Source organism: Rhineura floridana, chromosome 4 (assembly GCF_030035675.1).
Source record: "Rhineura floridana isolate rRhiFlo1 chromosome 4, rRhiFlo1.hap2, whole genome shotgun sequence".
Lineage (NCBI taxonomy): Eukaryota > Metazoa > Chordata > Lepidosauria > Squamata > Rhineuridae > Rhineura > Rhineura floridana.
Window position 1 is genome coordinate 46333918 of NC_084483.1, and position 12510 is coordinate 46346427.

General features: G+C 43.3%; 2 protein-coding genes across 10 annotated transcripts in view; one reads left to right on the forward strand and one right to left on the reverse strand.

Moving 5' to 3' along the window:
- The window catches only part of CSMD1 (CUB and Sushi multiple domains 1), a 1745606-nt gene that overhangs the window by 554713 nt on the left and 1178383 nt on the right, over nucleotides 1–12510 (reverse strand). The window contains exon 9 of the mRNA XM_061622907.1: nucleotides 11738–11862. Coding sequence (XP_061478891.1) covers nucleotides 11738–11862 — 125 coding nt within the window. The remainder of the gene's footprint in view (nucleotides 1–11737; nucleotides 11863–12510) is intronic.
- The window catches only part of LOC133383035 (uncharacterized), a 117633-nt gene that overhangs the window by 71496 nt on the left and 33627 nt on the right, over nucleotides 1–12510 (forward strand). For 2 of the 9 annotated variants that reach the window (XM_061622902.1, XM_061622906.1), the window contains exons 2-3: nucleotides 4778–4980; nucleotides 6214–7203. The exons of 1 other annotated variant lie outside the window; for it this stretch is intronic. In XM_061622902.1, coding sequence (XP_061478886.1) covers nucleotides 4778–4980; nucleotides 6214–6350 — 340 coding nt within the window. In that variant the 3' untranslated portion in view covers nucleotides 6351–7203. 6 more of the 9 variants (XR_009762154.1, XR_009762153.1, XM_061622904.1 and 3 more) reach the window with 5 other exon arrangements.

Below are 12510 nucleotides of genomic sequence, written 5' to 3' on the forward strand. Positions count from 1 at the left end.
TGGTCAGGGACAATGGGAGTTGCAGTCCAAGAATATTTCTGGAAAGCACCAGGTTGGGCAAGGCTGATGGATTTGTTTTTCATTTGTTGCATATACTTCACAGTCATGGCTTGATTTTTGTTTGAGCAATACTACATTTTCTAAGTACAATATATAGCAGAACAAAACACATTTTTTTAATTATTATTCTTGTTCGGAAATTTATGCCTGATTAGAAATAAGGTACAGTTCAGCGTCTTGCATAGATTTAATTAGCTAAAAATTAACTACACAAATTGAGCAGCTCTTTGGATATATTTATTTATTTATTTATTAAAAGCATTTCTAAATGGCTTCATATTTAACAATCTCTAAGTGTCTTAGAAAAATGAAACAAAAACAATAAAACATACAAACAGTTAAACAGTATTTTAAAAACAGGAACCGGTAAAAACAGGAATTCAGAAATAACAGGGCCAATCTTTTGGGCCAGGGAAAGCCTAGGCAAAGAGGTATGCCTTCACAAGATGTCTAAAGCAATTAATAGATGATGCTTCATGTATGGAAGAGACAATGGCAACCCACAGTGCAGGGACAATGTGGCATTCCGTATGGTACAGTGCCATGAGTAAAAATTTCCCCAGATGGTCTAAGCCAGTGTTTCTTAAATGGTGGGATGGGGAACACCAGCAGGCCTCAGTTCACTTTCACATAGGCCTAAGTGCCACAGTTGACCCAGTGCCTCATTTGCAAGCCCTGCCCTCTGACTATGCCATAGCATTTTAGTTGAAGCAATGCCAGCACTAGAAGCTCCTCACATGTACAATACATAAGCATGCATAGGAGTGGGAGCTGGCTAGAAAGTGAGGCTGTGTAGCATACAAAGCTGAAAAGGAGGGAAGGAAAGACAGGAAACAGACAATGGACAGACTCAGCCACTGGCTAAATGTGAGAGTAGGTCAAGAAAGAAAGGGAAGGAGGGAGGCAAAAGGGATGGATGGATCGAGAGAGAAGCAAAAGTGCCCATAACAGCTGATTTACCACCCACACACCAGTCCTCCTTCCTTCCCGCTCAGTCTCCTGACAAAAGGATTCCACACCAACAGCTTCACCTCAGAAGAACAATCTGGCATTGGGCAACAGAGCTGAGAACTAGAACAGTGGTATGTTCGCCTGCGGGATGGTAGAGAAAGTGATACTCACTACTCACTAACAGCAATGGGAAAGAGTGGTGGGGGGAGAAGGGAAAATGGCCAGAAGCACAGAAGGAAATCAGAAGAGACCAAAGGTTAGTATAAGTAATAATAATCTGGAAATTAAGAGGAAGGGAATGAGATGGAAGCTATTATAGGAGGAAGAACTAAATGTAAAAGGAGCAGGGAGCATGGATAAAAGAAAGTGGCAATGTGGGGATAAGTTATGAGTTGTGTTATGAGGGGAGTTATGAGGGGAGGAGAAACGATAGGTGTTGAGTACAAAATCTTTGAGGGGCATGGGAGGAGAGGAAAATATATAATAAAAACCACCTTCTCTGGAGCAACAAATTCTGCCTAAATGGGGAGGCAAAGTTATACCTTCAAGCCAAGGTCTGTACTTACCTTTCAATCTAGATGGAAGCGATGTGTATACAACAAACTTTACGCCCTGGGTTTTTCACCTGAGGCTCTCATAGAGCTTGGGTTCACTAGGGCCAAAACAGCCATCCAGCAATGGATCAAGGATATAGAATTACAGAATAATTTAAGTTTGGCTGCAACATATTCTAATCTGAGTCTAAATCAAAGAGTATTTTCTCCTATGTCTTATTTGACAAACCTAACTGTGGCCAAATATAGAAAAGCTTTTACCCTGGCCAGATTCAATGCTTTGCCATCTGCCCTGCTCAATGGTAGGTATAATAGAGAGCCCTATCAAGATCGAGTTTGTCCATGCGAAGCATGGGAGGTGGAGACCACTGGACATGTTCTGTTGCTGTTCTTTTTACCAAGACCTCTGGCACATTTTTATTACTCCTATCTTACATGAGCTTTCTGAAAAGTCTGAAGCCGACTACCTCCATCTTTTGTTAGCGGATACTAGCTCAATGGTGACACTCAGGGTAGCTAAATTCTGTGCAGTGGCCACCACTTGTAGACAGAAGATCTTAGATATGAATCAATTATTTTAACTATTGTTTCATTTTATATATTTTAGTATTGCTAATTTTATACATTTTATGCCTTCTAATGGTTTTATTGTATGACATAAATTGTATATTGTGTAATTTGTGTAATTTGTGTAATTTGTGTAATTTGTGTATTGTGTTCATACTATGTTGGCTGGTCTATGACCAAAATAAATTAATTCATTCATTCTGTACTTAGCTTAAGAAAAGCTGAACAATGGATCTCCTTTCCACAAGAAAAGTGCTGTGACAAAGAATCTAGCATTTCCTAAAAGGGATCAGATACCAATTAAAAACAATGTCACTAATTACCAGCTGATTATGTCAATCCCTCCTGCCCACCACCACTTTATGACTGGTTCCAGCCCTGCACCACCATTTTGTGGAGTGGAGCTCAGTAGTTTTCAGCCTTCTCAAGGGGCCCTGGGGCTAGTGAGTTTGAGAATCCCCAATCTATTTTACAGGTCTATACAGAGGCAGGCAGTCCAGTAAAGAGCCCAGGTTCCTGCTGAAGTAAACTGGGGAAAGCCAATTCACAAAGGAGGTACACAGAGCTTTTACCTGTTAGAAATGTTCTGCTATAGTTTGAAAGAACAATAACAAGCATCCAACAAAGGCCAGTCACAGTCCAACATATTCCCAAAAGTGTATCATCATGGTTATTCATATGATGCCTAGTTAGGTTCCATTTTTAAAAAAGTCATATATTATCATAAACTGAAAATATGAGGGATTAAAAATGTGGGTAGTGTTAATTATGTAAATGAAACTGCAATGATATAATTAATTGTAATCTTATATTTATGTGTTTTGCTTAATTTAAACTTCAACTGCTAATTCTAAGTTATTTTGTAAAGTCAGTTTGAACATAAACTCCATTGATTTCAGTGTGGAGATTAGGAGATGCTGACCATAGAATGATGTTCCCACTGTAAAGTGGGGGCAATTTTGTCCTCACCCTCTCTCTGGGAAGAAGACAGAGTTTGTCTGTCCCAAAGGGAGGCGTGAGTGGAGGGGACACATGACGTGTTCCCGTGCAATAGAGGGTGGGGCAGCACAGGGCTTAAATGCCTGCCTCGCCTTACCTTCACCTCCACTCACATTTGTTTGCACTGGTCAGGGGCACAACTGCACAGCACGAGGTGTGTGCGTGGTGTGGCTGTGGCAGCAGCGGCAGCAACACCGATAGTGAAGCTGACAGGCTTCTAATGGGTGGTGGCAAAGCAAGACGCGCAGGCTGTTTTGGCGCTCAGTGTTTCCGGCGCTGGGGGCGACAACATCCACAAGGCCTACGGGCCTCCTCCTTCGGTGAAGCGAGGTGTGCGGGCCATTTTGGCATGCAGTGGCGGCAGGGGCAACATCCACAAGGCCTGCTGGCCTTCTCCTTCGGAAGCAGTGATATTGCTGGCCATAGCATGGCCGGTGTTCCCCCTTTTTCCCCTTCACGTGGGTGTTTCTTGGTTGAGGGTGTTACTTCTTTGGGTGAAGGGGCTTCCCTCCTGGGGTTGGGGGTGTGCTTCAGTGCTCTAAGGTAGGCCAGCAGCAGTGCTTTGGCCTGTGAGGCCTTCTCTCACTTGCGCCCTCACAGAACTTGGAGAGCGGGAAGGGAATGGGTAGAGTGACTATTAAGCGTGGGAATAGGCCGCCAGCTTGTTAGGCTGCACAGGCCTTGCTAATCCAGCCCCCCACCCCACATACCCAGGATTAGGTTTGATGGGAACATTGAGGCCTGCTGTTGCTGCTAGGTGGTTTGGCCTTGGATAGCCATCCTTGAAGGCCTCTGGCCATACTTGGGTCTTGCTTTCTTTTCTACCTTTATAGGCTCTGTGCAACATAGGCACAGGTGCTGCCTGTGTTATATCGCCCATAACAAGAAAGTTACATAGATAGATAAAGACCAAATGGTTAAATAAGTATTTGGTGCATTCTGCTTACTAATGATTGACTGTATCTAGATAGATAGTTAAATAGATAGTCTGTGAATCTTGCTACTAATTGCTGATTTTATCTAGATAGATAGTTAATAGATATTTTGTGTGTTGCATACTAAATGCTGACTGTATCTAGATAAATAGTTAAATAGATAATTTGTATGCTTTGCCACTGTTGATTTTATCTAGTTGGATGGATAGATAGTTAATAGACATTTCACGTGTTGCTTATTAATTGCTGACCGTATCTTGATAAATAGTTAAATTGATACTTTGTGTGCTTAAGATAATTTGTGTGTTTAGCTTACTAATTGTTGACTCCATCTAGATAGATAGTTGGATAGATAGTTAATAGATATTTCATGTGTGTTGCTTATTAATTGCTGACTATCTGCCATTAATTGACTAGTTCATAGTTTTTTCTTCAAGGTTCTCACAAGTGGGCTCAGGATGCCTCCCAAGTAGACAAAGCAGGGGTTCAAGTGGTCAAGCAGGCCACTAAGCACCCACATCAGCAGCAGGCAACTTCAGACAATGAAGAGGATATGGGCACTATACGTGCTCTTGTTGCCTGGATTGAAGCTCTCGAGCGTGAACACCAGGCACCATCTGACCCTGGAGCGGGGACCAGTGGGCTGCCCCCAATTAAAAAGTGTTCAAGGCTGGCATCTCGGGCTAACATCCTGCGTGATCTCATTTCCAGGGTCACAACTCTTGAGAAGGAGGCGGCTGGTCGTGCTCTTGGCATCAACTCAGCTTCTTCTGGGGCTTTGTGGGATCTGGCTGCTTCTACACTTACAACATCTATACAGTCTGCACCAGGGGCCTACACTTCGCTTCCGGAGGCGGCAGCAGTTCCTGTTGCTAACGACACCTCACTTATTGCTTTGCCATCTCTGCTTCCGGGTGAGACTTCAGCAACACTTACACCAGCAAGCCTAATACAACATGCAAGTCAGGGGAGTGTTGATGGGCCTCCGCCTCAGTCAGTGTACATGGGGGGTGTCCTGGTTCTGGCTCAGCCACAATTGCCCTGGCCTTCTGCGGCCATGGCCCCATGGCAGTCTCCAACAACAGGTCAGTTGGGGACTCAGGCATTGCCCCTTCCTGTAGGGATTTACCCACAGGGAGATGCATCGCTTCCGTTAGGGGATCACTGCCTGCAAACAACCAAGGAAAAGGTCTGGAGGGAAGAATATATCGATATTTTTACTTTGTTATTTCATGAGGCCGAAGTCAAGCCTAAAGAAACTGGAGACTCCAAGGACAAGGAGGCTGCTAAGAAAAAGAGGGTAGGTAGGATATGGTCCAGTTGACTCAATGCCTATACAGTATATATGGGTGTTATGACACAAGCGTACCCATCAAGAGCCCTCTCTATGATTAAATATCAAGATATCATTCACAGAGCTTTCTGTGATTTTGGGGGGGATGGCCTGGCTCCATTATGACAAGGAATTTTGTCAACAGGCAGCTCTTGACCCCACACTTCGATGGAATGTAGAGCATCAGGCTCTGTGGCTGCGGGGCATGACACCTGCTCGCCTTCTGCAAGGACAGCATGTGGATAATGGTCATCTCATAGTAAAAGCACAGGCACAGGTTCCTGGCAGTGGCCAGGGGCCACAGTGGGTTCAATCCCGCCAGGTGTGCTTGGCGTTACAACAGTTCGGGTTGGTGTACGCATAGTCCTTGCCACTTCAAGCATGCCTGTGGCATCTGCAGGGCGGGGCACCCTAGTTCTGCTTGCAGACGTTCCCACCAGGCTAGACCCCAATGGGAAAAGCACCACACGTCTATAAAAGGGGCTGGCGGAGGCGCATGTGCACCGAAATGCCAGTAGCCTCGGGCCTCTGCTTCATCTTCCTGACATGTACCCTGACAGAGCAGCAACGTCATATTTGTGGGCTGGATTTTCTGAGGGATTCCATATCCCTTACAGGGGTCTGCGGATTTCGGTCCAGTCACCTAACCAGCCTTCAATTCGCAGCTGTGAGGAAGTGGTTTATGCAAAACTTGTCAAGGGTCTTTGGCATGCACTTGCCAGTACAGCTATGGGCAGATAGCAATCTGCTATAGTTCACATTGAGTCTTTCATGTTCACATGGTTTTGGTCTGATTGTGTATTTTGTTTCTTAGGTGAAGCCCTGATGTCTGGTCCTGCACATGTGCTATTGTGTGGCCACTCTGTTCTGTTCTGGGCTCTCCGGTGTGCTTCTTCCACAGACTTCAGCACCCAGCTTCACCTGTCTGCCACAGCTGTCCTGCAGTGGTAGGCCAGGTGTGGCATGTGTTGGGGGGAGCTCTTACCCACGATCTGCAGAGTTGCAGCATGTGCCCCCCCAGCTAACATTCTGGTTATTGATTTAGGGGGAAATGATTTGGTACAGTGGCCTGGATTGGATCTTTTTCATTGGATCCATCGTGATCTTTCATAGATCAGACAGAAATGTTGGTGGCTTGGTCCGCATTGTTGCAGAGGCACGTCTGGAGGGGGACTGTTCATCCCAACAAAATAGATGTAGCTCGGCATGGGGTGAACAGAAGAGTGGAGCAAGTTGTGCTGGAGATGGGGGGGCATATATCCCTCACCATCAGATCCATTTTAATCTTCCACATCTCTACAGAGATGAAGGGTTCCATTTATCAGACCAGGGTTGTGATATATTTTTAGGGGGCCTGCAAAGGGGTTTGTCTGCCCTCTTTGGTCTTCTGGGAAGAGGTGGACAAGCATGAGCTGCCTGCCTCTGGTGGCATTGGGTTCGGGCAAGTGAGGAACTTGGGGGTGGCAATTAGGTATACTGAGGCATTATTGGGTAAGGGGCACCCTTCAGGGATCCAACAGGCCTTTGGTTTGGGGGGAACTGGGGGTTGCTACTTGGAGGACTGTCATGCACATCAGGGTGAACGCAAGTACAGTGGGGCCAGGGTGCACATGGAGGATCCACACCCAAGGCTCACCCAGCAAGGAGGGAAAGTTATTCCACAGCCTTGCCTGGTGGGTCAAAGCTACAAACTGGATGACATGCCCAGGGGACTGGGGGGAGTCTTCCCTTCCAGAAGTAGTTGAATTACTCACCTGCCTGCAAGTTCTAATTGATTAGTTGTAGATTGTCAAACCTTATTTCAATACTGTTACATTTTAATAAATATAACATTTAATCCAGTGCCTTCTCTCTGTGTCTCCTTCTTGGTGTGGGGGCAACTACTTGTTACCCATATCACTGTTATACACAGTTAGTGGATTATACCTATGCTTCTTACACATTTGTGAATTGGACAATTTAAAACAAATGGCAAATTATCCATGTTTTCATTCATTCACCTGAGTTTTATAACTGGCAGCTATTCATCCTGCAAACCATTAAAATAGATTTTTGTGCCCTTTGTGAAGTATACTCAGTTAGAAATAACATCATGTCTCTGATTACACAAAGTCATGGCACCCGTTCAGGTGACGGCAAGATAGTAATATTGCTTCAATTTCTGAAAGTAATGAGCTGATGTAACTTTTGGCTAACTTCTCTAGAATGGGTTGGCACAAATGGAAGAATCAAAAGCATAACTCATGCCAAGAATCAATATTCTTCCTTCCAATTTGTTTCTTTATAAGACCAAGAGAATGAACTAGATTGTGAGCTAATTACGTAAAGTGTTAGTGATCCTTCAGTAAAGATCGAAGTTGTAAAATAGTACTTATCTGTGATTTACTTGGTAGAAAGATTTTTTCCCAAGCCTATCCTAAAAGAAAGTCAGAATGGATTTATTGTTTAATTTTGGCATATTGCAAAGGCTGCAAATATGAATATTGTCTTAGAAAAGAAACACAATAATTAGATAAGCAAAAGCTACCTTGATTTTACCTCTAAGAATTGTATGGTGCATCCCACTGTATGGGGAATAATAAATGGAAAAAAGGTCAGCACAAAGTATAACACTTTGACCAGGTAGGGTGGTGGTGGAAGACAATGTGAAGGGAATTGTCATAAGAAAAGGGGTTTTGTGAGTCTATCAAATTGAAATAGTTAATGACGAGACACGTTTATAGAGTAGGAGAAAGAGAAATAGTGCAAGACAAAAAAAAATGCTGTGACAGATAGTACTGAACTAACATCAGCCTACAGTGCAAATGCTGAGTTGTATTCAGCTAAGTCCTACTCAGTGTAAATCCAGTGAAATTAATGAGCCTAAGTTAGCCATATCTATTAACATCAATGGGTTTACTCTTAGTAGGACTAGCAATGAATACCACCCACTGTCTTTAAAGCACAACAGTACAGAATCCAGTCTCCTTTTAAGGTGAATGCATGTACCTGGATGCAGTGGTGGGCTGGATGAGGACCAACTAATTGAAACGGAATCCTGGTAAGATGGAGATTCTGTGGGTGAACAGTTCCCAAGAGTTGGGGGGATACCAGTTCCAGACAGGGTTGCACTCCCTCTAAAGGTACAGGTACATAGTTTCAGGGTGCTCTTAGATCCAACTTTGTCAGTGGAGGCCCAGAAAACCTCTGTGCCTATTATCCACAGACACCATAGTTTAAGAAGCATGCATACAAAGTGGAACAGATTCAGAGGAGGGCAATGAGGATGATCAGGAGACTGGAAACAAAGCCTTATGAGGAGAGAATGAAAGAAACGGGCATGTTTAGCCTTGAGAAGAGAAGACTGAGAGGAGATATGATTGCACTCTTCAAAGGTTGTCACACAGAGGAGGGTCAGGATCTCTTCTCAACCATTCCAGAGTACAGGAAACAGAACAATGGGCTCAAGTTACAGGAAGCCAGATTTTGGCTGAACATTGGGAAAAACTTCCCAACTGTTAAGAGTGGTATGACAATGGAACCAATTACTTCAGGAGGTGATGGACTCTCCAACACTGGAGGCATTCAAGAGGCAGCTGGACAGTCACCTGTCGGGAATGTTTTAACTTGGATTCCTGCCTTGAGCAAGGGATTGGACTCGCTGGCCTCACAGGCCCCTTCCAACTCTACTATGCTATGATTCTATGATGCTGGACTAGATGACCACTGGCCTGATCTAGCAGGTTCTTCTTAATGTTCTTATGTTCTTATGCACTGGCCAACAATCAGCTAGCTGGCTATGCTCAAGATCTTGTTACTAATATATAAAGCTGTGAATAACTCAGGACTAGGTTACCTGAAAGTATGCCTCACCAATATAGACAAGTAAGATCACTTAGATCAGGTGTGGAAAGCCTTTGGCTAACCAGATGTTGTTGAACGACACCTCCATCATCCCTGGCCACTGGCTATGCTTGCTGGGTATCATAAGGTTCTACACACCTTGTTTAGATCATCTGGGGCAATGGTATTCATAGTGCCACACCCTACAGTATACCACAGAGTGGTTTCCCAAAAACAGGCATTTGCTGCCATTGTCCCTGCACTCTGGAATGCCCTTCCCTCTGTTATACAAGAATTATTATTTACCAGTTCCTTCAGATGCCTTGTAAAGACATATCTTTTTGTCCCAGCTTTCCCCAACACATAAGACCAGTCCCTATTATTACTGATTTTTCTTTTTATCTTTTTTATAATACTGCTTTACTGTTTTTATGTTGTATCTCTGTTTCTATGATACTGTTATGTTGTATTTTTGTAAAACACAGAATTTAAAATATTAAGCCATTTAGAAATGCTTTTACAGGAAATATAAAATAAATGTTGAAGTCAAAAAGTTGACTCATCTTGTGGAAGTCTTGCCATATGGCAAGATCGCTTTTCAGAGTGTGTGTCCTAAAAATTATTTCTAAAATAGTGTTTTGCCAGAGGCAAGAAAGTTCGAGGATTTATTTCAAAGACAATGATCAGACCAGTGGAAAAAAATAAAATTTACAGTGCTTTAATTGAGAGCAGTTGGTGGTTTCACAGCAGGCGAGGCAATAAACAGATAAAAGCAGCTCTTGAGCATAGTTATCTTCTGTCTCCTTTCTGTTGTTGGAAGCCCTGGGTAACAACAATGGAGAGATCCCAGCTGATGGCCAACAGGTACACATCACCTCCTCCTCAGTCTGTGCTGAGGCTTACTTAACAGGAGTTAAAAAAAAAAGGTAAAGGTGTCCCCACACTTGTAGTGCGAGTCGTTTCCAGCTCTTAGGGTGACGTCTTGCGACGTTTACTAGGCAGACCGTTTATATGGGGTGGGATTGCCAGTTCCTTCCCCGACCTTTCTTTACCCCCCAGCATATGCCAGGTACTCATTTTACCGACCACAATGGATGGAAGACTGAGTGGACCTCGACTCCTTTTACTGGAGATTCGACTTCCTCCTTCTGTTGGAATCGAACTCCTGCTGTGAGCAGAGCTTTCGGCTGCATTACCGCCGCTTACCACTCTGCGCCATGGAGGATCTTTAACAGGAGTTATGGGGACTTATTTATACCTAAAAGAGCCCCTGGACCTGGATGCAGGTTTGCATCTGTGACTTTAAATAGCTATACCTGTGGGGATGTTTTTTTTTAATTTGGGTCTCACACTTCTGCCTTTGTTTATCAGTCCTGTTGGTCAGTGTCCGTGGGCTTTCTAGCAGCATGATTCATTGCACCAGCCTTGAAGACCAAGTTCCCAGGCTTTAGCACTGACAGAAAACATCTTCACTAACAAGCAATGGCATCCACTGTCTATTTTTGCAAATTAAGGGCCTCTCTTACCTCATCTGTGTTACATAAACAAAGCTTCCCAGACTTATGTACTATAATATTCTACCTAGGCAGGGCTAGGGAAAGCACAGCAAAAGGCCCACCTGGATGGGATGCAGGGATGTGAAACAGGAGCATGGGACAGGAGAATTGAGCATGCCATCCTACACTTCCTCATTACATTGAGATGACTTGTGAGATATTTTCCCATACAAATAGTTGAACCCAAACACTTTGTGACACAATCTCAGTGCATTATTAGTACATTCATGAGGCTTGGACACAAGAAACCATAGGAGCTTGCCAAATTCATATTTTCTTTCTCCATTCCTTTTCCTTCTTCTGAAGGAGCTTCAGTAATGTTTTGTCACAAAACAAAATACATCTGTATTGTAACATTTTTTTAAAAAAAATCTAGGTGCTTTAGACTGCAATTTCTATCATCTCTGGCCATTGGCCATGTTTACTAAGGCTGATGGGATCTGCAACTTAAAACACAGGCACCAGGTTGTGGACGGCTGCTATAGCACAATGTAAAAGTGTATCAGAATAAAGATGTACTAAAAAAAATAGGTAGCAAATAACACAAAAGTCCTGCAGATATGTTCAGCACAGCGTGTATACTCAATACACAAAGGCACACTAGCACACTACTGTGCTCCCTCTTTGGGTGAACATTGACATGGTGCATCCGCATGCATGATCATTATCCCTCAAAATATGTAGGTCTGCAAAGATTATGCATATCAAGGATGTGCATTGGCTTCACTGAAATATTACAGTGAATGCAGGAAGGCAGCTGGTGGGTGCACAGTCCTGTACTCCCCACTGTTCAAGTTTACACACTTTGCCAAATGTGTGCATAGGCTCAAAGAATGTTCCAAATAATGAAGAATCCAGACGAAGAAGATTAGATAAGAACATCCATTCAATTTATGCCATACTTCAATAATAAGAAGAGTTGCTTGTCCTATGCTATTCCCTCCAATGAACAGTACTCACCACGGCATGTTGGCCTATGGTCACTCCAAGCAGCCAGCGTATCTGTCACCTTTTGACAAGTGATGCTTTTCGTACCTTGGAGCACATAATTATCTTCACAGCTGAACTGAACACTAGCACCCACCCTAGGGAAAGGATTAAACAATATGGACACAGTTCAGTTTTAGGTCAGTGTGTAGAATTGGCTAGGAAGAATACAGACTGTTTATAAACAGGAAAAAATATGGTAAGAAAATGGCAACACATGCACACACATTAAACAATCATAGAAGATTATTTTCATGATATAACATACTGTACTGATTCAATTAGCTGAGAACCTTTTTACTGCACATTGCCCAATACGCAAGACAGAAGTCCTGAGAAACACTGACACAGTGTTAAAATGACAAAATAGTATGAAAGGAAAGTATGATTGTCAGTTGGATTTCCAATCCCTGACACTGAAAGGTGCTTGTGAGCTTGAAATAGCTGCATGGCCAGAAGAGCTTTGGCAAGCTGAGCTTCTTCTTGCTGTACAAAAATCTAAATAAATAAAGTGTATTGCCTGCTGCTCCAGAAGTGGCTGCTTTTCACTTGCAAAGGGAATGTCTTCTTAAGAATTACTCTTCCAGCACTTTGGCTATACAGTGACATGCACAGTTGTTTGGGAGTCCTGGTCAGGCTGCAAGCTGGGGTATAAATTTGAAATAGTGATGTGAGAGGAATGTGATCATTATTTTAAGAATAAATTAAATACTAGGAAAGGACATGGGATAAAAATCTTCATTTAA